Source organism: Myxocyprinus asiaticus, chromosome 36 (genome assembly GCF_019703515.2).
Source record: "Myxocyprinus asiaticus isolate MX2 ecotype Aquarium Trade chromosome 36, UBuf_Myxa_2, whole genome shotgun sequence".
In the NCBI taxonomy this organism is placed as follows: domain Eukaryota; kingdom Metazoa; phylum Chordata; class Actinopteri; order Cypriniformes; family Catostomidae; genus Myxocyprinus; species Myxocyprinus asiaticus.
This window is the reverse complement of record NC_059379.1, coordinates 10,483,591-10,510,819: the sequence shown is the minus strand read 5'-3', so window position 1 is coordinate 10,510,819 and position 27,229 is coordinate 10,483,591. Positions and strand designations below refer to the sequence as shown.

The 27,229-nt window shown below is 38.8% G+C and overlaps 1 protein-coding gene across 11 annotated transcripts; it reads right to left on the bottom strand.

Moving 5' to 3' along the window:
• On the bottom strand, window positions 1-27,229 carry LOC127426927 (protein transport protein Sec24C-like). Of its 11 annotated transcripts, none has more exons than XM_051674096.1 (25): window positions 27,086-27,229; window positions 24,461-24,649; window positions 21,394-21,477; window positions 17,063-17,180; window positions 16,700-16,872; window positions 15,902-16,615; window positions 15,277-15,440; window positions 14,610-14,678; window positions 12,219-12,330; window positions 11,878-12,005; window positions 11,207-11,345; window positions 11,000-11,115; window positions 10,746-10,870; window positions 9,727-9,918; window positions 9,197-9,290; window positions 8,885-9,001; window positions 7,643-7,813; window positions 7,419-7,515; window positions 6,696-6,841; window positions 6,439-6,577; window positions 5,875-5,993; window positions 4,645-4,824; window positions 4,366-4,557; window positions 2,052-2,141; window positions 1-1,849 (listed from the first exon to the last, which is right to left on the bottom strand). In XM_051674096.1, exons 2-25 carry the CDS (start codon window positions 24,630-24,632, stop codon window positions 1,709-1,711), a joined length of 3,792 nt encoding a protein of 1,263 aa, XP_051530056.1. In that variant the 5' UTR covers window positions 24,633-24,649; window positions 27,086-27,229; the 3' UTR covers window positions 1-1,708. The 11 variants fall into 11 exon arrangements, with proteins under 11 accessions (XP_051530056.1, XP_051530054.1, XP_051530057.1 ...); XM_051674094.1 differs by having other exon boundaries at window positions 24,461-24,645; XM_051674097.1 differs by having other exon boundaries at window positions 15,277-15,419; window positions 24,461-24,645.

Here is a 27,229-nt window from a genome sequence, read left to right as displayed (position 1 = left end):
ATGGGTATTCAGTGTTGATTGCTTTTAAGGTCGCAATTCTGTATGTGCTTGAAAACACTGTCCGCTTTTGAAAAACGGTTATAAATGGTCAGTTTCTAAATGAGTCCCACACTCCAATCTCAGCACAGGCTTCCATTGCACAAAGATTAATATCCTAGACACACACACTCCGAGCAGGAGAGCTCAAGCCAGCACTCAGCTGCTCGACCCCACCTGCTGCAGGATCATAAACATTCCAAACAGATTTAGAGCATATTAAATCATATATGATACATGAAGATCAAGCACATAGTACTGGTTACTAACAGACCATACAGAAAAGAAGAGAATTTAACAGGGTTTTCAACAAACACCAGAAGCATTCGCACTTGCTTCGCGTAATTTATGCCCAATTATGGAAACATCTGTTGAAGGATCTTGACAGCCCTTCAAATTCCCTCCTCCTTCCGAAAACATAATCTGAAATTCAGTCGGAGGCATCCTATGATCCGATACAGAAATGACACTATAGCATATCAGTTTTAGGTGTATCCCTATATTATGGACGCTAAGGGTGACATTACAAGCAAAACAGATGTGTACAGATATATTCGGCTCTCAAATCAGTTAGACATCATGCTTTTGTACTGCCCTCCCTTTTTCTTTTAAAGAGAAATTGATGCATAGACTTATTTTGAATGTTTTTGGAGTAAAATACATTTTGTACAATTAACATCACACTTCAAACTCCCATACAGTCTATTGGCTGAGAGTCTTCACACTCATTAAAAAGGTGACAATGCAATGACAGAGATAAAAATTAGACATGATAAACAGAATAATGAATGTGAAGGATACAGTATCAGTAAGGCCAAGGTTAAGAGAGAAGAACTGAGGCTGAAAACACAAAGAATCGGGTAGAGTCTAATTTATTCTAAAATATCTTTTGATTCATATTGGAATAACATGAGAGATTTCAATTTCTCTGTACTTAAGAGTAGGTCTAGATTAATTTCTAATGCAGTTTAATGTTCTGTCCCTTGGTACCTTGAGATCATTAATCAGTGCTAGTGTTTTTCACAGAACACCCAGTACAATCAACATTGATGTTCACAGTCAAACATGACACATATTGGTGTACAAACACTCTTTAAAGCCGGCAGATGTTCTGAAGACTGTTAGTTTCACGAAGCAGTTTAAAAGGAACAGTTCACCCCAAAAAAATGACAATTCTGTCTTCATTTACTCACCTTTCTTCCACGCAATGAAAGTAAATGGTGACTGAGGCTAAAATTCTGCCTTTTGTGTTCCATAGAAGAAGAAAAAAAAAGTCATAGGGGTTTGAATCGACATGAGGTTGAGTATATGATGACAGATTTTATTCGATTTTGGGTGAACCAACTCTAAGCTCTAATAGAGGCTTCGCAACACGATCTCAGATCAGCTTCCATATACACACACAACAGACACATACACAGTCTCATGAGCCCACCATCACCAGAGAGGAGTAGGTCTGATCAAAACTCCCACCGCTAAAATAAAATGAACACCATAATCTGACGGAGAAATGTTTCCTTTACAAGGTGGCTTCTTCCTCGATAGTCACTGTGGATGCGACTATATCTGAGGAAGAGGAGATGATGGGCAAAGGGATTTAGTTTATTATCTCAAATAAAAAGATAAATGCATCTGAATAGAGGCAGGGGAAGGGGGGGGTGCAATGATGCTCCTAGCTCAAGAGCTGACGAATCTCCTTGTGCATGTGACACAGGAAGTCCACATAAGAGGCTCCACCATTGTTGCTCTTATCCTCCACCAGGAAGTGCTTGAAGATCATCTCCAGTTTGTCTTCCTGTTTCACCACTATAAGCTGAAAAAAAAAAAAATAATAAAATAAAATAAAAACACTACGCTAAATTCATTCACCTAGGGTTAGGGTTAAACATTTCATTATTGGACAAATAAAAAGTTTATGACATTTGAGAAAACTTATGAGGAAAGAAGGGAAATCAACTGCAATTGAAATCAGAATTATGGAAGCAAAAAAGCAGTAATATAGTGATGGCTTTTACCTTCATGTATCGTGGGCGCTGTGTCCTGAAAGACTCGATAATCTCCCTCAGTCTCTTTGAAAAAGGATTATTCAAAGCCGGCAGAGATGTCTAAACCAGCAAAACACACATAATAAAAACACCAACAATCACATACTATTCATGAAATATAAAATGAAAGCAAAAACAGCCAAGTAAAAAGTAGATTGAAAAATGTTAGCCTAAGCCACCATTCATCGTCATGACATCTTTTTCCATACAATGAAAATGAATGGTGGCTAAAGGCCTCGGCATACTTCATACGAAACCGAAGAATGAACGAGGGTGATGCCATTAGAACAATGACATTACAAACAATGAGTTTGTTTCTTTGGCTTGGAACAGCTTGCCAGTGCAAACTTTCAGAAGCACTTTGTACCGGCTGCTAAAAACCGTCTTACTGCCATTGGTCCATATTATCGGTAGGTGTAACCCGGAGTTCAGTCAACATGAATACCGGCATACAGAGTTACTAGTGAGCTGGTGCAAACTTCCCTACATTTGTATGATGTTCACATACAGACATGCCATGTGAATTTTTATAAATTACAAAAGGATTCAAATCTTCTCAAATACTCCAAGTGTCTATTTACTCTGCAGTTTGATAAGCTGCTTCACTCGTGTTATCTGCAGCACAAAGCCATTCACAAATCTGCCCAAAGAGAGATATGCCTCTTATCATTTTTTTTTGGTCTGTATTCTGACCATCAACACAATTTTATTCACCCATCTTTGCAGTAGTATCAGTGACATCATAAAATACAATAACAGAGGGTAACCAGCACATATTATGGCCGCGTGTTAGCGCCATGAAATCAGAATGTAAACATAACAAATTACACATTATCTAATGCATAGATATTACTTTAGATCACAATTGCATGATTAAAACAGCTTCTTTTACCGATCTTGTGTGAATTCTACTGCTAGAATGAGAAATGAAGTCATTGATAACACATTTTAATGTCACATAAGTAAAGGTTTCACATGTAATCTTGAGCATTCTCATATTTAAATGCTCCTCTAAACGCCTCCCACAGCAGTGTGGCATGTGTCTGAATGGTGGCAAACAGTATAGCGTTGCTCAGCGGTTTCCAACTTCTTTTTGGCTCCGAGCAAAGAACGAAGAGGAACTTCTTCATGAGTATGCTGGGGCCTTAAGACCCCTAAGAACATCTACAACTTGAGAGTGAGTAAATGACAGAATTTTCATTTTTAAGTATTCCTTTAAGCCAGTGGTTCTCAACTGGTTTTGCTTCCGGACCCAAATTTTGCATTTGACATCAAAGTGGTGACCCAATATCGTAAAAAAAAAAATAAATAAATCTAATCAAATGTAACTTGTATTTAATGTAGCCTGGGTCACATTTTCTTTTATTTGTATAGTTTTAATGACAATTTTTGTTGTTGATGTCATAACACTAAATTATAATAATACTAAATTACAGTGTTTGTTATGAAATAAAGTAGCCTAAACATATTTAGAAACTTTAACCACAATTGCCACAGTTGTAATTAAAATGAGGTCTAATAGATTCTCTCTTTCTAGATTAAGATTATTTAATATACAACTATAACATTTGTCAAAATACTACAGTTACTGTTACTACTGTAGAATTGTGATCATTTTAGTCTGGGAGATAATGTGTAATCTGAAAATCCTTTATTTTGGCGCATAAATCCTTTCCTCCTCAGTGCTGTTTTTTATATCAAAACTGCACAGTTTGAGATGTTTGACTTACTTCATAATGCTTTAAACTGAAAGATTCTAAGAATTAAAATAGGTCACATTAGTTTTGTGGTCTGAGCCGCAATATTGAGGGAAGTCGGGTTGTCGTGGGTGCACTGCAGATATACAATAGGTTAGAGCAGAGCATAACATAGCAGAAGCATATTTAGCATGTATAAAGCATAGAAAGCGAGATTATCATTAAATTAGCCTTTTAATGGAGGGAAAACCATGGCATTGTTCTTTCCCTGCTGTCTTTCCCTGCGACCCTATCTGAACAGACCTCACCAGTTGAGAAACACTGCTTTAAGCGGATTCAGCCACTTTGCTAACTTCTTGCCATTTCTGACACAGCCAGAAAGCCTTTCTGGGCACTCCCCTGACTGTTTCCTTGCTGTTCAAAGAGCCTAGGAGTGTCACAGAGACAACTGTGATTTCTCAGGACACCCATTTCAGTGATATCTGTCAGGTAGTCGGTACATTTAACACATGTTTTCATGTGTTTCCAAAAAAAAATTTTTTTCATTATTGCTAAAGCCCTTGATATGCATTTATAAGGGGCCATACCATGCTAGGGTCTATCTGGCTGAAGGCAGGTGTTCCAAAGATGTTCTGGAGTAGCTCTTGCTGGGCATTGACCCCCACCCAGAGGAAAAGGTTCAGCCCGTTTTCTAACAGGTACACTCCTCCTCTGGACAGTCTCTCCTCTGAGTCTCTTACTGCCAAAGGCAGAGATGTGCTCTCGACATCCAGATTTTGCTGTAGAGAAACACCAAATGTACCGTAAACATTACAGCTCAATCAAAATATCAAATGGGTTGTCTACATGTTGAGTTGGTCCCTTACCAGTGGAAGTAGCCGAGGGTAGAAAAACACATGGCTCTCGGCCACGTCCATACTGCTGACCAGCTGTCTCAGATAGGCGCGGTCATCAAGGGAAACGTCTGCTCCGGGCTGCAGAACGTCGCTCTTCAATATGCAGTTTAGATACACGGGCAGCAGCTTCATACACTCCGGCAAGATCAGCTGAGCACAGGTAGACAAGAATACATCAACACAAGAGAGAATTTCAGAATTACTTACGATTAAAATAGACATGAAATACTTTAGAAAGTTGATAAGTCCTGCTATGTGATATGCTATAATTCTACAACAATTTTTAAACAGTGTTATGTCCCTGGATTTATGTGTATCTTTTATGTTTATTTTACTCGTTTAATTACATATATGGATGTACAGTATGTTTGAAATCTTATTGCAATTGGAGATTTTGCTGGCTTTTTTTTTATTTGTATTTTTTTACCCGTTTTGTCATCTCTCTCTCTCTTGCAGGCTGATCAACACCAGGTGTCTGCAATAAAGACTAATCAGTCCTTTGCTGGTATTGTTTAGTGGGGAGTGGCGCTTCAGGATAAAATCCCAGCAGAACCTCCTTTTTTCTGTACTTTTTGGTTGTAGTTGGTAACTGTTGCTATCATTGGACTGAGGCTGATTGTAGCCCTTAATTTTTGTTAAATGCCTTTTTGAACTGAAACTGCTGTAAATATTAATATAAGGAAGTTTCCATTTCGTTTAATCCTTTATGTTTTTTCCTGTTTTTGGGTTAGAGGGTGCCAGGAAAGATTTGTTTATTTATTATTTTTAGGCATTTTCTTTAGGCATTTTCTCTGTTAGGTAAGTTAGTTTTGACTCCCGAGAAATTTAACTTTTGTTTGATGTTTTGACCTTGCCCCATCCTAAATCCTTTGTATAAATAAAAGTTGTTATTTTTTCAAAAGCTGACTGATTTTTGAGTGCTGGGATGAGAGAAGGGAATGCCAATCTCTATGTTACTCCTCCCCAACCCTAGATTGGGGCAGGTCATAATAACAGCATTTTACCAATTTTTATTGATATTAATATTAACAATATTGAGAGAAAACATGGACTATTTGTACTTTTGAAAATTCATGTCACATTTAAAATTAATAAAAAAAATAAAAAAAAGTATATTCAAATTTAAAAAATATAAAGTCGCAGTTGAACAGGTTATAACCTGTGTTTTCTTATAGTATAGGTAAATATTTCTCTTTTTACCTGTCCTGCTGAAGATGGACTTGCGCAGTTCTTGCGGTAACAGGCTAAGATGTGTGCACACTGATTCAACAGACTGTCACGTACATTCTTGGTAGGACTGCTGAGTACACTGCGATATGCTGTTAACACATACAACAAAACATACTTTCAACCCATATATTTCAAATGGTGCTTTAAATTTAAAACCATTTCCATTTCAATTCTAAGAATTTATAACATTTCTGAATAAGCTTCATCTTGATGCTATGTGTGAAAAAAGCAGTAACAATAACTGTTCAAGCATAGGACGCTCTGATAAGAAGTCGCCAATCACAAAACTGATGCAATTTCTCCATGCATTTTACATATAGGCCTATGTGAAACAGGAGTTGAAAATCGTATTTTTTATTTAGCTAGCAACACTGTAGAAAGAAATGTCAAATTAAACTAATAGCTCGGGATGATTTATGAGAATAAAGTGATATCAGAAGTGATACCTTTACCAGAAAAATGAAACCAGCAATTTAGCAGCTTTCATAAGTGAAAGCGAGAAAGACGTGCAAGGATGCATGTAGTTTCACTCACCATATTTGGCGAAGAAGTTGATAATAGTATCCGTCTCGCAGTTCCTGTACAGGTCTGCCAGCTGAGAGCAGCAGTTCACTGCCATATTATGGATCCGAAGCCGTCGCTGACCATTGAAGCTAGTGTACAGAACAGCACACTGAGGAAAGAAAGAGAGAAATAATAAAGGAAAAAGATCAGCACAGCTGAGGTCATTACATATTGAGATCACTGAATCAAGTGTAGCCGACACCTCACATGTGTACGATCATACACACCTGCATAAGAGCTCCAGTCTCCTCACTGAGCTTGTCGTCATGTCTGAACTCCACGGTAACGGTCTTGTCACAGTCTAGTCCTGCCAGCTCAACATCTGTGGTGTTGCTCATGTAGAACGAACCGAAGAAGTCTGTTGCCCGGATACCTGCCACACCACCACACACACAGGTTAAAGATGTGTAGATAAAGACTATCATAAAGTCAAGGTACTCAACAGGCTCTATGTGGGGCACATTTGGACTACCAGCCTTTATTGTGTGGCCAGTGACATGCCCATTTTTAAAAAGGTATACTTATAATAACTAGCCCACAAATGCCAAGAGTGCTTTTCATTTTGTGTTTACGCAATATCATTCAAAGTGACAAGGTAAAAGCTATATATTTATTGTGAGAGCTTATTGGCCAAACCAACATATTTTGAATTTTTATTGATAATTCAAATACAAAATGGATTCATTTTAGCATCCCACCTTCAATTGTCAACAGAATCTCATTTTCATCACAGTCATGTGAAAAAAGGTACAATTGCAGGTATGTATAAAAGTAGGATCTCATTATAAAACTATTGAGAATTAGTTTTTTTTTTTTTTTTTTTTTTTTTTTACATTACAGTAATGAGAATTCAGCAGATAAATGTGCTTAATAATCATGAAAATGTCACATGGAAAAAAAAATAATTGTAATGTTGGGGTGGAATTTGAGCCAAAAACCATTGACCTCACCTGTGCTAGTGCGGACCCTCATTACTGCATCAAAGCCCATCTGCTTTTCCACATCTCTCCTCAGGTCATTGAGGAACCGCTCCTGGTCAGTTGCAGCCTGAAAAAAACCACAGGTCCATAATCCAAGGAGTCATGCATGCTAATTGTGGTTAACAAGATTATACTGATCTGTTCATGTATAAAAAGTTGTCAAATGACAACAAATGAGTAAAGTTCTTGCTAACCTGGAAGTAGGTGTATTTGTAGATGGAGCCTCCCGTTGAAGTGGGCACCACCCCTAATGTTGCTACATCAACATACTGATTGGGAAAGAGGAAGAGGTCCACACAGCAACCCTGGGCCACACACTCCTTAGCTAGGGTGTTGTAAAAACTAACATGTGGCTGGAATAATGACTGAAACAAAGAGGGGAACTTCAGGATGTGTCATGTGGAGATGATTTCCAGTGTCTTGCTTCCTAAAAACTCATGGTCTAACTTCGTCAACAAATACTATAACTAGTGATCCACCCAAACAATTCTGGCCATACTGGGCTGAAAAATTAAGGTGAAAATGCTACATTAAATCAAATTCTATTAAGGAATATTCCGGGTTCAATAAAAGTTAAGCTCAATCGCCAGCTTTTGTGGCATAATGTTGATTACCACAAAAATGTATTTCGACTCATCCCTCCTTTTCTTTAAAAAAAAGCAAAAATGGAGGTTACAGTGAGGCACTTACAATGGAAGTGAATGGGGCCAATTTTTGGAGGTTTTAAAAGGCAGAAATTTGAAGCTTATAATTTTATAAAAGCACTTGCATGAATTCTTCTGTTAAATCTCATGCATTATTTGAGCTGTAAAGTTGTTTAAATTGTAAATTTTACAGTCATTTTAGGGTTTGTTGACATCACATCGTCATGGCAACAAAGTTGTACAATTGGCTGTAACTTTACATAGAAAATGTTAACAAGTGATTTTATCACACTAAAATCATGTTCACACACATACTGATTAATTGTTATACTTTTGAAGTCTTTTAACATTTAAAAATTGTCCCCCAGTTTTTTGCTTTTTCTTTTAAGAAAAAGAGGGGCTCGTCAAAATACATTTTTGTGGTAATCAACATTACGCCACAAATGCTGTCGATTGAGCTTAACTTGTACTGAACCCAGAATATTCCTTTCATGTTAATATGTTAAGTAATAAGAACACTTCAAACTTCTTCAATTAGTGTGACTTACAACAACATATAGGCTCCACCAATGTCTAAAATTGTTTAAATAAAATGAAAACTATTATAAACTGAAACCTGATTGAAATAAAATGTAATTTTCGGTTTTCAGTGTATGGCATTTTCACCTGGAAATTTTCATGGGTCGGTACATCCCTAATCACAACACATAGCTACTTGTTACAATGTTCCAATAGTTCTCAGTCTTTGTGGTGACTATGCAGAAGAGTCTGGAGTGGAGGTGTTTATGGTACCTTCTCTTTATCAGTGCCCACTAGTTTCTTGTCCTCCCTGTTCTTCAGTTTGCCTGGAGCCTCAGCGATAGGCAGAGAGGAGTGGAAAACAAAGAGCTTTCCGGCACAGTCTGCAGCCTAGATGACAAAGCACAAATGCCATTATTACCGAATGACTCCACTTAGTTAAACTTCTTGAACCTGCCAAATGGCTGACAACACTGAATTACAATTGAGCAGTGGAAAACATTAACATTCACATTATGATGTAGTCTGTTTGCTAAATGTTAGTATGCATTGTGAAATCTGTGCTGATGCAATAAGCTCAAATACCTTGAGCGCCTCCAGCCCTGCCTGAATAACAGGCCCAAACACTGTCTCAGTTTCCCGTGTGTCGGCAAACATCTCAGGGATCTGATCCAACAAACTGAAGCAAACACACGTTTTCACAGATCAACACACTTTGATCCTGAGGGTCCAAAATTAGATTACCCAAGCTTTAAATGAGCAAAAAATATGTTTCCTTCTTAAAAGTGAACAAGAGAGGCAAAATCATGGTATGTTATACTGCCACACAAAGGCAAAACAATGAACAACACTGGGGAATTTGTAGTCAGTGCAATTTTCACACACAATTTTCAGTAATTCTTAGCATAGTTGAGCCAAGCCCTTCTGTCACAGGATCATAACAGGAGATCAAATTTCAGTCAAAACTCAATTTTTACTCAAAATTCAATTCAAGCTCTTTATTGTCACTGTACAAGTACAACAAAATTGAGTCAGTGCCTCTACTCAGTTTTTGTTTTGCAACATAGCATACTATATATGTCAGGATCCTTACAACACACAAAATTGAAGCCTACCTCTCAATCACCACCCTGGACTCTGAAACACTGACCAGAAATCCATCCAATAGGGGTACAAACATGTCAGCTACATCTGACACAACCATCATCTGTGGCTGGGCAAGAGAGGCCTTCACGTTATAGAAATGAAGCACTTTATTGTAGGTGATGAAGCCAACTCGAATGTTTGATTCCACATCAGGGTTCTCTCTGAAAGAACAATCATCAACAACATGAGGCAATGTCACCATTTTATGACTATCGATCTAAAAGAAGGTGTCTGGAATCATGGAACATGTTGACAAGCACAGTCTTAAATAGATTATGCTTTAGCAGACAATGTCTCAAGTCATGTAAACATGAAAAATGTTCTTTAGTAAGGCAAGGGTCTTTAACAGTTTGAGCAAAACCTGATCAACACACCTAGATTTTTGCATTTGCATTACTTGTGAGAATCACAAGGTAACTGGCGATATGATATAATATTGATATTTAGGTCACGATACGATATTATTGTGATTCTTTATTTTTGGTGTATTGTGATTCAAAACTATGATATTATTGCAATATTTCACTCAATGTTTCTCATTCGTCTTCATCGGACTTAAGAGAACTTCAAATTTTCCAAATCACCAAATGCATTGTTAAATTAATATAAAAGTGCCAGTTTACAAAACAAGGCCGGTTTATTTCCTAATATCTATGTACAATGCAAAGCCATAAGCATATAAGACCATAATAGCTCCCTACTTCTGTGGTTAGGTCAATGTAGTTAGATAATAATTCCTTACATTTATGAATACAATAGTAGCCTAAACACTTTAAAAACATTATTTATTACAACAGTTTCAATACACAAAAGTATAATAGATTTCACCTAAAAGGTTAGCCTATTTAATATGATACTAACATTTTTATTTAATGTTGACTTTAAAAACAGGTTATAATAATGAGCTGATTTTGTATAGGTTGTTAGACAATTTTAATAATGTACTGTATTTCTGATGTACTATCCAACTTTGGGTTAAAACTCTGACCTGGGCAAGTAATCCAACAGTGTCTTCAGCTCCTGGCATACAATTCCCACCATGCCACTCTTCACTGCATTGTAGGACACGTCAATCAGAAAGATGAAGGCTGGCGGCTGAGGAAACTTGTTATTCTGTAAACAAATCATATTTGAATGAGCAATCAAATACATATGGCACATAGATTCTTATAGTCTATTTCACTGTCTATTTCATATTAAAGCCTTCAGATTGCAGAAGTATGATAGGAACATATACTGTACCTTACAGTAGTCCACAGTAGCCATAAATTCATAACTGCCCATAGAGAGCTCAGGTCGGTCATAGCAGTCCACTCTCTTCCCTGTATGATCCAGATGCTGGAAGTAATGGGGAGGCACTGGGAGAGGGAATGGAATATGGAAATCAAAGCATTAGATATTGTTGATTATGATGCATTTAACATCACAAACATGTTAACTATGACGTACCCTCGGTAACACAGCTGCAGAAGCCACAATGAAAGCGACGGCCACCTTCAATGAACTGCATGAAAGGACACATGTAGGCCTTACAGCGATTACAACGGATGGGCCCACTTTCTCCATGATCCACAAGATATGGCAGTGTCTGCCAGAGAAAAGGAATGAAACAATCTCAAATGATTACTAAAATCCACTATAACACCATTACATTGAAACAATATTTAGCAGTCTGACTGCTCCCATCTTAATAGGACAGTGGTCACCCAAAAATGAAAATTCTGTCATCATTTATTCACCCTAATGTTGTTTTAAAACTTTATGACAAAAAGGTCAGTGTTTGAAGAATATCCCGTCCGCTCCTTTACATATAAAGAAAGTGACTACTTTTATGGTGCTTTTAGTCATGCTGGAGTTTGCTGGCCCTAGTTCCCTTTTCCTTTCATTATATGAAGAGCAGTCAGGATTTTCTTCAAAAACGTACCTTTTGTGTTCCACAAAAAAAGGAAAGTTATGCGATTATGGAATGACATGACATTTTTTTTTTCTGTGTGTGAATTATACCTTTAAATTTAAATGGCCCCAATACCCTTTAACCACAATGTTAATGGCAAACACCACTAATCTCAGTAGTCCACAATGAGAAATTAGCTATAATAGAATATAATGTTATAGTTGACCTCATCTGGGGGCAGAGTTGCCAGGGGCTTGATGACAGCAGCAAGGGGCACCTGGGACTGTTTGGCCATGTCAGAACTGCAGGGCATGTTGTAGGCTGTGCATCGGATGTACCGTGGACTTGCATTACCTTTGGAGACATACATCACAAATCACACTACTGCTCAATCCATACTGTAACACACCTCTGAATTAATTTTAGTGTAACCACATTCTTACTGAATACAAAATATACAAATATAATTTATATTTATATATATATATATATATATATATATATATATATATATATATATAAATGTATAACATTTTCTATCATTTAAAATTCAATTCCTACTCTTACCTTGATCTCTGACTTGGAAGTTGGTTGTGATCAGTGGTGGGGCTTGACCTCTGACCCCTGTAATAAAAGGTTCACTTCCCTTGTTTGCTTTGTCATCCTCAATAACCTGAATCTAAGGGAACAAAGACCAGTCGATCAAAGCCAGACACACCTTTATTCCCAAACAGACACACACAATGTCCTTTCACCCAACAAATCTCTGTATTCTTATATAGAACTAATCCAAACAGGATCATTAAGTCTGAAAGTGCACGCACTATATCGGATCATCTAATCTAGATTAAAGCAATATTATGGGTTGAATACAATTTAAGTTCTATCGACAGCATAATCACAGAAGAATAATTTAGACTTCCTCTTTTACAGGAAATCTCTTACAATGGACGTCTATGGAGCAAGTCTAAATCACCTCAAATGAACTTTAAAAATATGCAACTGCATATAGAACACATGCTTATGTGAGTTTTGAATCTGGTTTTCGCCATTTTTAAATTCAACAAACACTTTACGGTTGAAATATCAAACATTGTTTTTCCCAAACTGTTCATGTAAGTGCTTTGACAAAAATACAAGATTCATATTTCTGCTATTTAACTCTCTGGTACAATCAACCCAAAGGCTTCTATCGCAAGATAATTTCTGTACACACATTTTTCCAAACTGAGGGAATAGTCAAAATTACTTTTCTGTGGTGCATCTTACAGATAGATGGAGATCGATCATAACAACTAGAGCTTAAAGGAATAGTTCACCCAAAAATGAACATTTGCTGATAATTTAGTCAAAGGTTTGCATACCCTTGGAGAATTGGTAATATATGTACCATTTTTAAAGAAAACATGAGTGAGCAGGCAAAACACATTTCTTTTTATTTCTTATGGGATTCATATTCAACTGTAGGTTATAACAGAATGGCACAATCATAAAACAAAACATGGCAACAAAGAAAAAAATTAAATGACCCCTGTTCAAAAGTCTGCATACCCTCAGTTCTTTATACTGTGACGCGCTTCCTGACTCCTCCTCCACGTGACGCGTGACCTTACCAATGAGCTTGTCATCCCTCTCATGAGCGCGCATCACAGAGATGTACGGAAGCGAACATTTGTAGTTAAAAAGTTTTGTTTCTCAAAATAATCAATCGTTTGGGTTCAGAAGAACTTTATTTGTTGACTGGAGTCATGTGGATTATTTTGATGCACCCAAAATATGCATTTTGGACTGTCAAAAAATGGAGTACATTCACTTCCACTGATTAGAGGAGGAGGCCTGAAATTAAATCCTACAAATCTTAAATTCTGTTTTGATGAAGAAAGGAACTCAGATACATCTTGGAGTAAATTATCAGCATATTGTCATTTTTGGGTGAACTATTCCTTTAATAAATAATTGTATTTAACCCAGAATACGTCTTTAAATGACGGGCAACAATGTTCATATGAAAAACAGAACCCACAATTTAGAACTCCAAAAGGGTTTCCTTCACATCCAAGTCATGTCAGTCATGCAGAGATTGTCACTATGTAGCATGCAGGAGTGTAGACAGAAGCAGTTTTGGGTACCAATGACCAGTCTAAACATATTACAAGTCAAATACAAACAACAGCCCAAGATCATTTACTGAAATTGTCATTTTAGATAACATGTTACACAAGTGCAAGTCTGCACTGATACTGCTCATAATAAAGCATAAAATCTGATCAGAGATGTGTCCTTCTCATGAAAAAAGGCACATAAAGCTCTGAAAACAAAAGAAAATAAAGTAACACTCTTAAGGTGAATCTCGTGAAATCTGTCAAGAAATATCCAGGCCACATATAATTTTACCCCAAAAGTTTAAAGAAAAATATTTTAAAAAATACTTGTTTTTACGTCACACCTATCCTAATCAAATGTGACATGATAAAGCAACATGAGATAAAAGGCATCTCTTCAATGTTAATCAGAGCTTTTATCATGTTCAGTGTGCACAGACAAATTGCTTGACACTGGAATCTTATCGTATCTGAATAGGACATGGGGTAACAGTAATGATAATAGTAATGATAGGGGAAGAATGTGCTTGTCATAAAATATGGTTACAATACAAAAATCTTAATGGCTCAAAATGGTCCATAACTTATTTATTTCTTTTGACTTTGGGGTGAAATATGATCCGGACATTTCTTTGTGAGATTCACCAGGATGGTGTGTTTCCTACTATCATTCTATTCAGTTAACAATTTTTGTTATTCCAAAGAAAGACTGACAAATGTCATGGTTGTCAGTACCTCTAATGAATGTTTTTCTAGAGAGAGTCATTGGCATTTCTTAAGGGACACAGAGTAAGCAACAAAGAGTTTGGGAGTTACTACAACAACACAGAACAGGAGAGAGACACGAGGCACTTACTGGACTGGGAATTGAGTCTGGGTCTATTCTATGTCTTGTTTTCTGCACAGGCGGCATGTCAGAGGCGTGCTTTATGTTTTAACAATTCAGTCAGCAATTATAGGAGAGGAGATAGAGAGAGAAGCCAAAACAAACGAGAAACAGACAGAGAGAGAGAGAGAGAGAGAGAGAAAGCAGAGAAGATAAACAGAAGTGTAACCACAGTTACATTTCCTCTGTTTTTTCAGTAGGCCTAGAATTACTGAAGATTAATCATACTGTTTAGCAGGCAGTATAAGACATGAATGCAGATATTGCAAAGCAGCACGTGCAGAATTTCCAAGCCTTGAAAAAAAAAAAAATCCCTGAATCTGTATGTTATTGTTTCTCATATATGAATTGTGCTAAGCCGCCATGGTGCATGCACATCAGACACAGGAGACTCCAGAGCGAAGCCTTTTTTAATACGAGCACATCACACACTTCTATACATATTCTTTAATACAGATGACAGTGAATGTCTGTGTGTGAGTGTGCATGTAAGTGCATTAGTACTGAAAATTATAAATATATTAAGAAAAACTTGAGAAATCAACAGAGTGAATGCGAGCGAGTGGTATGGTGGAGGATGTGTAAGACAGTGAGTGTGTGTGTTTATATATATTGAATAGATCTGGAGTGTTCATACCGGGCTTGGGATTGAATCAGGATCAAGCCTCTTTGGAGCAGATGGTGCTGAAGCAGATGCAGCAGGAGGTGCGCCATAGTTAGGTTGCCCAGAATATGGCCCTGCATAACCAGGCTGAGGCCCTCTGACCTGCCCGAAAGCACCTGGTTGGGAAATAATGCATCCTGAGGATATTTAATTAGAAAATGACTAATTTTTAAATTATTTAGGCTCAAATGTTTTAATATGCGAAAGTGCAAATGAGATATAAAAGCTTTAAACTTCAATTTCAGTCAGTTTCTCACACAAAGCAATCATATGGCTTCAAAAGACTTGAAACATATCAGACAACTTTTATAGACTACTTATATGGTGCTTTTATTATGCTTTTTGTCATTTTTGTAGCTTGGTACCATTCGTCCCTATTCACTTTCAGTGTATGGATTGAGCAGAGTGAACATTGTTTACATTTTTCTTTTGTGTTCCATGAAAGAAATATAAAAAGTAATATGGGTTTGGAGTGAGAGTAATGTAGTTAATTACATAATTTTCCTTGAAGATAAAGCTTTTATTTATTTATAGAGGGAGAAACTGATGCGGCAGCTGTTATGGATGTAAAATCAGGAAAATCAAGGCCAGTGCTCACCATTTTGCTGTGGCGGATAACCCTGCATTCCTGGCTGCGGTGGTGGCCCTGACATGCCAGCATTGGGAGGACCAGGTGGCATGCCAGGTTGTGAAGGGGGTATATGGTTTGCCTGTGCCACTGGAGGCCCTTGTGATGCCATTGGAGGGCCCTGCATTCCAGGATGGGGATGCATTGGTGGAGCACCCCCTTGTGGTAAAAACCCTGTAGGGGTTAGAGGGGGACCTGAGTGGTAAGGAGAGGGTTGGGAAACTGGTGGCTGGGGCAAGGGTGGCATGGGCCCTGTGAGCTGAGATGGAGTAGAGGTGGGCGGTGGACCTCCAGGGAATGCTGAGGGCTGGGAAGTGGGAAGCTGTGGTCTTGGGAAAAGGGGCTGTGCTTGAGGAGGTGGGCCACCATATGACTGGGTGGGGCCTGGAGGCAGGGCTGTGGAAAAAGGAGTCTGAGAGACAGGTGGAGCTTGAGGGAAGGATTGCTGAGAGACAGGAGGTGGAGCTTGGGGTTGGGTTGGGCCAGCGGTGGAGAAAGGTGCGGAAGGATTTGGGAAAGGCTGCTGGGCAGGAGGTGGAGCTCCATAGTAGGACTGAGGTGGTGGCTGAGCCACACCTTCAGTAGGCAGAGGCTGTGTGGGAGCAGCTGTAGAAGGTGAAAAAGTGGGAGGAGCTGCAGGTGTGTAGGCAGCTGAGATCGGAGCCTGGGTTACTGAGGGAGGGGCTAGATACAATAAAGAACCAATCATCAGTCACAGTACTGCTTCACATCTGCCTATGATGTTAAAAGTTCTCAAAAGTTGTTTACCATAGCCTGGGCCAGCAGGGGAGGGTGTAGTGGAGCCAACCTGCATGCTGGCCATCTGATTGGTCATCTGCTGCATGCTGACAGGTGGAGCTCCGAACTGTTGGACATAGGGGTGCTGAGGACCTGACAGATTCCCTGCACCTGGAGTGTATGATTGAGACACTGGAGGCCTACTTGAACAATAAGAAGAGACTAATGTAAAAAATAGGATTAAGCACAGAAAATCATGAAAACTCACTTTTCATTTTCATTCTTGTTTAATGTCAGCCACAAAACTGATGAGGCAACATGTAAGGGTAGTCTAATGTAATACAAAAGAAAGTGAAAGGACATGGATATGTGTTGAACTGACAAGTCACTGACCTCTGTGGTGGCGCACCCATCGGAGGTGGTCCATTCTGAACGTCTCCTTGCCCAAACTGAGAATAGTTCTGGGCACCTGAGACTGGTGGTGCCCCTGACGTGGGGGGTCCTCTCATACCTTTAGGAGCACAGGCAGTGGTTTAGAATCATAGTGTTCCTAAATTCACCAACTCATCAGCATCATCATTACAGTGACATCATTAAAAATTATTCACACCAGGGGCCTGGGTAGCTCAGTGGTAAAATACGCTGGCTACCACCCTTGGAGTTCGCTAGCTCGCTAGTTCAAACCCAGGGCGTGCTGAGTGACTCCAGCCAGGTCTCCTAAGCAGCCAAATTGGCCCGGTTGCTAGGGAGGGTAGAGTCACATGGGGTAAACTCCTCGTGGTCACTATAATGTGGTTCGTTCTCGGTTGGGCGCATGGTGAGTTGTGTGTGGATGCCGCGGTGGACGGCGTGAAGCCTCCACACGCGCTATGTCTCTGTGGCAACGCGCTCAACAAGCAACGCGATAAGATGCGCAGGTTGACGGTCTCAGACGCGGAGGCAACTGGGATTCGTCCTCTGCCACCCGGACCGAGGTGAATCACTACGTGACCACGAGGACTTAAAAGCACACTGGGAATTGGGCATTCCAAATTGGGAGAAAAAGGGGAAAAATTCCCCCCCCAAAAAAAAAAATTATTCACACCCTACTTCACAGCACACTCTATTTGTAACTTCTTACCTGCTGAAATAATTTTCTCAACACAATAGTGGTCACCAGTCCTACAGGACCTATTTTAGATTAGTTACGGCATGATACTAAATTTCTAATTCGTAGGCAGGAACGGGCATTATTCCTAAAGTTATTGGAGGGACAGTCTAATATTAGTTTTTATTCCATTTATTTTTTTCCATAATGCACGTGAATCACAGTTCTCAGTTTCCAGTAGTGTTGTGAGGTCCGACACATTTAAGCAAATAAATTCTATTCAACCATTTCTTTAATTAAATCTGTTAAAAAATCTGATTCAGTGATTCTTTTTATTCAACAAGCACAAATGTCCACACAAATCCTAATACTCTCTCTTTCTAAAAGGGCATTCAGCCTTTGTGGACATTTTTTAGACCATCTGTGTTGAAGATATCCTTAGTGAACAACATACTATTTTTGGATGTTTGTTTAAACATCCCCCTGTACATAATTTTCCTACATACTTTCCACAGTAATCCAAGTATACATAAAGAAAACTATCTTGCAAAGCATAGTAATCTAAGTGTATCAGTAAACTTATTTGCTCTTCTCAAATGTAAGATTTTTGAAAACTGCAGTGAAGCAAGATAAGGCATACATTTTTGCCTAGGCTATAGGAACAGTGGTTCTCAACTGGTTTTGCTTAAAGGTGCTTTAAGTGATTTTTTTTAATGGAAAGGTATGCAAAAAAATCTTCCTACTCCCTGAAAGATATTAATGAAATTAGTGTTCTGAGATATCTCACCTGTCTTTGTGACAGCTCTAGACTCTGTAAACAGCAAACAAAAATGTGTCTGCGGCCACGGTTTCTGACGCTTTCTGCCTGTCAATCATTTTGCGCACTCTCATAGTATTGTAGATGCAGTGAATTATTGAGGCTTAATGCCATTTTTATGCCATGTTACTCATAACAGTTGTCCGCTGATTCTGCTACTATTTTGCTGCTGTTGTTTTCGACAACCGCTTTTGTTCAGTGTCGGTCTCAAAAAAGCTCGTTTGGTATCATTGGAGTGCAGGGTTTTGGAAAGAGGGGGTGTGGCTATGTCAATAGCTCAGCTTGTGGAAATTCTAAAATGGCAAAAATCACTTACAGCACCTTTAAAGAACAAGACAAAATAAGGGACTTGCCTTACAATAAGCGAAAATAAGCACAAAAAACAATGTATACAAAAATTCTCCATGTGGGGGAATTATCAGCATAGAAATCACAATAACAAGCATACTATACAGTTGCGCATATAAAATAACATCTTTTCAATAAATGTATTTTTAATATTAAATATATTGTATTAAAATGAGGGCTAGGAAATTTAAAGCATTATTCCTGCAATTAATAGATTTGTTTAACTCATAAAAAAAAAAGTATCAACGCAAATAATGCAGTATGTTTTTTTTTTTTTTTTTTTACTTCATGAAACTTGAAACACACGATGGGAGAAAGGTGTCTCGGGTTGTTCCTGGCAGGTTACAGGCTCCATGTAGTTAGGATCAGAGTGGGGGCGGAGTTAGGCCATCTGCTTCCTGACAGGAACAAACCAATTATGCTATTTATTACACACGCCGCATATCCCGAGCATAATGAACACGGGGGCAGATTTACTGAACGAAAATGGAGACTTCACCCACAAGCGGTTAACCAGGCATGTGAGAGATACTGCTGTATCTCTTCGTGTCACCTGCAAATGTGCATACTGTCATCTGAAACACTGTCAAAACTGAAAGCAACGTGTGCGCGACAGAGACTTAAGGACCTGGACACTGAACAAGTTGCAGCCAGTTATACTTGTAGAGACTGAGCGGCAGCCAGAGAAAATAATAGTTTTGAGATTTTAAACTTCAGCAAATTAAACTTCAGCATTCAAAATGTTTTAGATCTGTATGTATAGCGTCTAATAATGCAATGGCAATGTACACTTTAGTTTCTCATCAAAAAAGTTTGATATTAATTGAATCTGCCCATTTGATCCATTTGTTTAAAAAAAGCCCAGAAGACACCAGAAGATTTTGCCCAATTTTAATTACAGCATATCCACTGATTTTATGGCATGTACTGTATACATATATTTGTATCAAAGATTAATAACTGTAAAAATGTGTCTAATTAGCTCTATCCACAAAAAAAAAAAAAATTAATAATTAAAATAAATGACCAATTTCTTGTAAGTTCTTTGAGACCAAGTAAAAAGTAAATACAGTACAAGTAGTAATTTTATATAGCTGTTAAAAAGGATGTCACGGAAGGCTACAACCACAATGTGCATTAGGCAAAGAAATGTGTAATGCAGCAGTTTCTTTTCAGGATCAAAAGCACATGCTTATGTTCAAATAATCTCTCTTTGAGATAAGGCTCATTTTTCAGGGCAATAGGAAGTGGTGTAATTCTGAAAATGTACTGTAATAAACCATTTAGTCTTTGGTTTCATAAAAAAAAAATTATCGGAACAAAAATTAACCAGTTATTAACAGGTTACCAGCATTTAAAAATAAAATTTTAACTGAAAGGGACTTTGTTCCTGTTTTCGGTTTTGTTCTGCGAAAAGTTTAGTTAATTTTCGGTTTTCGTTCCTTGAACCGTTTTTAGACCCTGCATGTGCGTGTTCCGTGAGAAGTGCTCACACTGTGTCCATGAGTGCCAAAGCAAACACACAGCGAATCAGACACGAGCATCAACAGGTTTTCCTTCGCCTGTTCTTCAAAATATAATCAAGTGTGTTTCTTCAACTGCGCATCTTTTTTGGGGGGGGGATTTTTCCCCTTTTTCACCCAATTCGGAATGCCCAATTCCCAATGCGCTTTTTAAGTCCTCATGGTCATGTAGTGATTCGCCTCAATTCGGGTGGCGGAGGACGAATCCCAGCTGCCTCCGGGTCTGAGACCGCCAACCCGCGCATCTTATCAAGTAGCTTGTTGAGCGCGTTGCCACGGAGACATAGCACGTGTGGAGGCTGCACGCCATCCACTGCGGCATCCACACTCACCACTCACCATGCGCCCCACCGGGAGTGAACCACATTATAGCGACCACGAGGAGGTTACCCCATGTGACTCTATCCTCCCTAGCAACCGGGCCAATTTGGTTGCTTAGCAGACCAGGCTGGAGTCACTCAGCACACCCTGGGATTTGAACTAGTGAACTCCAGGGGTGGTAGCCAGCGTCTTTTACCACTGAGCTACCCAGGCCCCCTAATGACAGTTCTTATCGTAGGTCACTCCGAGATGTCTTACAGATTGCACGCCACAGTGGCAGGTAGATGAGCAAAATTACCAGTCACTGCGCATGAAACACCTGTAATCAGCGAGTTCTGATTTTATTCCCTTGAAGTCTGTCATTGACCTACTTAGGCTGCTTACAGAAACCACTGTAAAAAGGGGGAAAATTTATGTATTTGTAAATGTGAAGATCATTGTCACGCAGCACGGAAGTCTCTGCTTGTGTGCATTTCCACAGCAGAGGTTCATAGGCCCACGAATGCATCCTGCCATTTCGATTGGCCACAGGTGAGTCAGCGACCAGCTGTCCAGCACACTACAGTCAATAACAAATGGCAGGGAATAGGAAAGAGGGCAAGCTGACAAGCAGAATTAAACCAGTTACCTAGGTTAAGAGGAGAGGAGGACAGGTCAGAGGCTAAATTTGTTGCAAGAGTCTTAGAGGGAAAGCTTGCATAAGGAGAATATCCTGCAATACAAGAAAGAGAGAGCAGTGAAAAATAGGAAGAGAATGAAATATGAAAAACAAGAAATGAAAGGGAAAAAGGAGAGGTTGGGATGGAAGAATATGACGGCCAGTTTCTTCAATGCTTGAACACCATTCAAAAACTGAGAGACATGAGTTACACTCCAAACAAACTCATGTCAATTGACATTGGCCAGTTAATAACCAATACGAATCTCCATATCTCCATATAATAGCTAATATAAAACGTTAAAACCATACAAAAGTTGTGTGTGATAAATAAGTCACGATTATGAAATTTGGCTGACAATTAACTGTCAAACAAATAACTGCGATTATGACTATTAATTGTCTGTTTTAGGGCTTTCACAATTAGACTGTATAATTAATTTATCTATATGTGTGCTTCATAAACCTTAAGTAATTAATACATTTTTAACTTGGAATCATATAATAAAGTAGGGATAAGACTTCCTTTAAAGGCTTTAAAAACTTATGAATACCCTGAAAAGCAATATTTTAAATAATTAATAAAATATGTCTCTCTTTTTGGTCAATTTTAGTCTTAAGCTATTTTACATTTACACTGTTGTTTTTGGAGCCCAGCCAACCTGAATAGCTATTATAATATATTATATTATACAGGGTTGGTTGATATTGCTACAAAATTATATCAATATTTTTCAGCCTACTGACAATATTTGATATACAGCTTGATAATTATGTATTTGCTCTGAAATGGCACAAAAGTGTTTTTTTTTTATCAGAGGAATCATCATGTCCTCTAAAAAGCCATTGGAGCAAAGTAGATTACATTTTTTAAAGACACTGAATAAAAATCTATAGAGGCATGTTTCCCCACAGTTTTCCACTATATGAACATGGAAAGGGTTTTCTCCCCAATCTGGCATGCTGAATGTGCTCTAGGTCGTCGTGGTGGCATAGTGACTCGCCTCAATCTGGGTGGCAGAGGATGAATCTCAGTTGCCTCCGCGTCTGAGACAGTCAATCCGCGCATCTAATCGTGCGTTCCATTTGTCTCAGAAGTCGGAGCTCCGAGTTATTTTCAGAGTTCCGAGACCGGAACTGACAAATGGAACGCCCCCCGATGTCAGAATTCCTACTCGGAAAGTCGGACGAGTTCAGAAAGCAAGATGGCTGCGAAGAGCATCGACTGTAGTATGCTGTGGGTTTAAAGTTTTTTTTTAGCACTTTTGTCTTTTTTGTGTCCAATTTAGTAAGTCGTATACACAATACTGAATTACCGTTGCCTATAGGCATGTTACTACGATCCTGTTATGCGTGAACGTTTGTACTTCCATAGGGCATTGCCCTTTGTTTACACCGCTGGTTCGATTAAAACGTGTTTAACATGTTTTGATACAATCAAATACGCGGAAACATTAACATACCTTCTCCGCTTTCTGTCATCTACCTCGAGGTCTCTTAGGTGAAGGGCATATTTATTTTGTAGCTCTCTGTACTCCAAGAGAGCTTGTGCAACAATTACTTTCCTGGAGGCATCCATCTTTTTCCCGACTTGTCTGTTGTGTGTAAAAGGAACGCATCCAACTCGGATTTCTTGGTTTTTTTTAACGGATATGACGTCGATCCGAGCTCCGACTTCCGAGACAAATGGAATGCACCATTATCAGGTGGCTTGTTGAGTGCGTTACCACAGAGATCTAGCGCATGTGGAGGCTTCACGCTATTCTCCGCGGCATCCACGCACAACTCACCACACGCCCCACCGAGAGCGAGAACCACATTATAGCGACCACGAGGAGGTTAACGTGACTCTACCCACCCTAGCAACCGGGCCAATTGGTTGCTTAGGAAGCCTGACTGGAGTCACTCAGCACACCCTGGATTCGAACTTGTGACTCCAGGTGTGGTAGTCAGCGTCTTTACTTGCTGAGCTACCCAGACCCCCCAAAATCTAATTTTTTTTTTTTTTATATTATAAATTTTTTAAATATTGAGTGTAAATTTATAACATTATACTTTGTGTTATATTACCCTGGAATAAGTTTTAAAAAATGATTTATCAGAGCTGCGAGGGGGTTTCTATTACAGTTGCTGAGAAAGTGACAGTAAATTTGGCATCTTCTCCCATTTTACTGTCTTAACCCACCGCTCTCTATTTTTTTTTAACTCTTCTGGAAAGTCATTCAAACGTAATAGTGGATTTTTCTTTTGGTCATGGAGCAAATGAAAAAGTGAAAATAATATTTGCTGTGGTCTCCCATTCACCACTGTCGAAGTTTAGCCTGCAAACGTTTACTTCTATGTTCCAAAACCAGGAGTGTGAAAAAGGTCTATTGCAGCTTTTTGCAGTTTAATAATTACATATGACTATTTCGCCATTTTAATGTTATTTTGATTAATTGCGCAGCTCTGAAGGATCGTGAAATTAGTATACCGATGCGCTCTGTATGAAACTTAATATCCAAATTAAATGTATATTAAAATAATTGCCATTATAATCATTGCAATTATATTGTGAATATTTAATATAACATCCAGCCCTAATATTGTATTATATTATATTATGAAATAGTAAAATATTACTGTCCTAAATTGTCCTGAATAATGATTTCAATAATGACTTCAATTTTGGTCTGTTCATCACACAAAACTATTGTTTGGCTTTAGAAGAATAAAGTGTACAAGTCACATGGACTATTTTTCTATGGGCCTTTGCGGTGCTTTTTTGTCCTTTTTGGAGCATGACAGCCCATAGTAACCATGAACTGTCATTGTGTGGAAAAGATCTAACAAATTTGGAGAAGATTCTTCCAAATATTCCTTTGGTGTTCCACAGGGGAAAAAAAAAAAAATTTTAACACATATCATATGGTAAATAATAATCACATTTTTATTTCTGGGTGAACTATTCCTTTACCTGATAATAACAAACACAGTAAACACACTTCCTGATCCGTGACTTTTCATTAAGACACCAAATATCTTTCACCTTTCTTACCTTGTGGTGGACCTTGTTGATAGGCAGTGCCCGGCCCGTTATAAGGTGCGTACTGAGCCGGATAGCCCACTGGCATGTGCCCGCCCCCATAGCCGGACTGGGGGTAGCCCTGATACCCAGGCTGAGGCTGCCCATAGGGAGAGGTCATGTGAGGTTGCTGGTTGACATTCATTCTCAGTTCATCCCTAACTTTGAAGACAGGGCAGAAAACAGAAAAAAAAAAAAAAAAAGGATAAGGATAAGGAGAGTGAGTGAATCTATATTTATGTAGTACTACTGAGAGAAGAGCTTAAGAGGTCTTGTTAGTCTCTCAAATGCTTTCGGGAATCTAAAGACATCTGCTGTTGGACTGCTCCAGACTAATCATTAAGCTCAGATCAGACATAAAACAGCAATTTGCCAAAAAAAGAAAAGAAAAGGTGTTTCCCTTTAAATAAGACCTGCAACAAGGTGAAAAAAGATATGTGGATTTCAAAGCAAACAAAACAAGGAAGTTGATTAGTAAACAAGTATTTTTTTTTTTTTTTTTTTGCCATTTTGCTACTTTTAACACGGATGGTATTTTGAAAAAGTGAGGGGGAATGCAAGTAAAGACGCTGACTACCACCCCTGGAGTCATGAGTTCGAATCCAGGGTGTGCTGAGTGACTCCAGCCAGGTCTCCTAAGCAACCAAATTGGCCCTGTTGCTAAGGTGGGTAGAGTCACGTTGGGGTAACCTCCTCGTGGTCGCTATAATGTGGTTCTCGCTCTCGGTGGGGCGCTTGGTGAGTTGTGTGTGGATGCCGCAGAGAATAGCGTGAAGCCACCACACACGCTAGGTCTCCGTGGTAACATGCTCAACAAGCCACATGATAAGATGCGTGGATTGACGTCTCAGATGCGGAGGCAACTGAGATTCGTCCTCCAGCACCCGAATTGAGGCGAGTCACTACGCCACCACGAGGACCTAGAGCGCATTGGGAATTGGGCATTCCAAATTGGTGAGAAAAAACAAAAGTGCGGGGGAATGGGAAGTGTCAAAAGTAGGGTAGCTCAACATGTCAGATGCATTAACCACTAAATCACATCTCTGACAATAACAGGAATATTTCACTTTTATAAACACCTCATCCAAATATAAAGTGAATGCATTATTCATTCAGCACTTCAAAAGGAAAAACAGCAAAGTCAGCTAAATGAACCCATTTAAAAGTGAATTTTATCTGTTTTATTCTAGCGTAAAGAGAAATGACAACCTCTTAAACTCAAGATGTAGGCCTAGTGCATCTTTGGCAAGCATGTCCATCATTTTGAAGCTTTGTGTAGTCTTAGTTCCAAAAAAACAAAAACATGACCTATAATGAACACACACCACTAAGAACTATCCCGGAACAAACCAGACTTCTGACAACAATGCTTTCCCCACCCACCCCAAATATTTATGACTCTTCAGCTAACTAGTCCATGATCAAACAGTTCACCTAAATAACTCCTGAACCCAATTGCACTATGGTGTTTAATAGTGCCTCCCAAATATCAATTTCACAAACATCAATGAAACATAAGTAGACTGGAGTGGGCTCATATTACACAACTACTGCCAGCACAATTGCTTTCTAAGATAAATGTTATGAAGACACATATAAAAATGGGTTTTACATTTATGAAACTTCTACAGCTACATTTAGACTTCAAAGCACTGTCTGTTGTAAAATACTACTCCTCAAGTTTCTAGTAAGTAATAGCAGAGAAGCTTTAGCACAACTCGCCCTAGAATAATGTTGAATAATTAAAGGCAACAGACACCGTAATAGTATACAGTATCACATGTGCGAGGAATTCAAGTGATAAACACGCACGTTTTCAATCTAGCTGTCTGACATGAAATGATAGACCTGCATGAATGCACTCAGAGGAATTGACCAAGCCTGGTCTGCAAAAATGGAGTTATAGTAACGTTCATTCTGTGAGACTAGGATGAATTTACCTCTGTCATGTAGGAGATCACAACACTATACATGACAACCTCACAGAAACAGAAACTAGTCTCATGCTTACATTTTCGTATATCCAAATGTGGAAAATATGGGTAAGAAAGAGGAACATAAGGCTGATAAATTTCAAACACGAAATCATAAAATGTACTAACTTCATGTTATTTAGAGACTCTCGAATTCAGAAATGGTAAAGCAAAACAAACGAAACCATAACACACTGGCCAAGCTGATGCACTGCATAAACAACACATGGGCTTTTAAAAACTAAACACATACTATTGATTTCTAATAAAGTTTCATCCAAAACTTTAAGCTTTACGAAATGACTTTACTCATTAAATCATGAATGGGCGTATGAGGACATTAAATCCACTTTCTCTCACCTCTCGCTAAGATAATTTAGGATTTTCTGCGTTGCTAGCTCTTAATACAGCATCAGGAAATGTCCCATTGGGTCTGACAACATTTACATCATTAATATAAACACGCATTTCGTATAACCGATTGCTAAATCTGTCACTTTAATGAATTAAACTGAATTGGACTCATAAATGACTCGACGCTGCGGCTCGCGCTAGCTGTGCTAAGCTAAGCTAACAATAAATTAGCAAAACATGAACAATTGCCAAGAACCATCTGACAGCTCACCTCATAAACAGCTCGGGGAGTAAACAAACGAGTCGTCAGGATGCGGCTCCGGTTGTAAACGCCGGTAAACGCGACGGGCTACCGTTCTTTCACGGAAAGAGAGCAGCTCTAGACGGACGTTAATCCCTTCCTCTCGCACACCGG

What these genes read in the sequence shown, in the direction of transcription:
- LOC127426927 (XM_051674094.1), bottom strand. An exon ending in CTGTTGGATTACTTGCCCAG is followed by an intron (nt 9,919 to 10,745) that starts GTCAGAGTTTTA and finishes TTGTTCTTTCAG; the next exon opens with AGAGAACCCTGATGTGGAAT. An exon ending in GCCAGATAGACCCTAGCATG is followed by an intron (nt 2,142 to 4,365) that starts GTATGGCCCCTT and finishes TTGCTGGTTTAG; the next exon opens with ACATCTCTGCCGGCTTTGAA.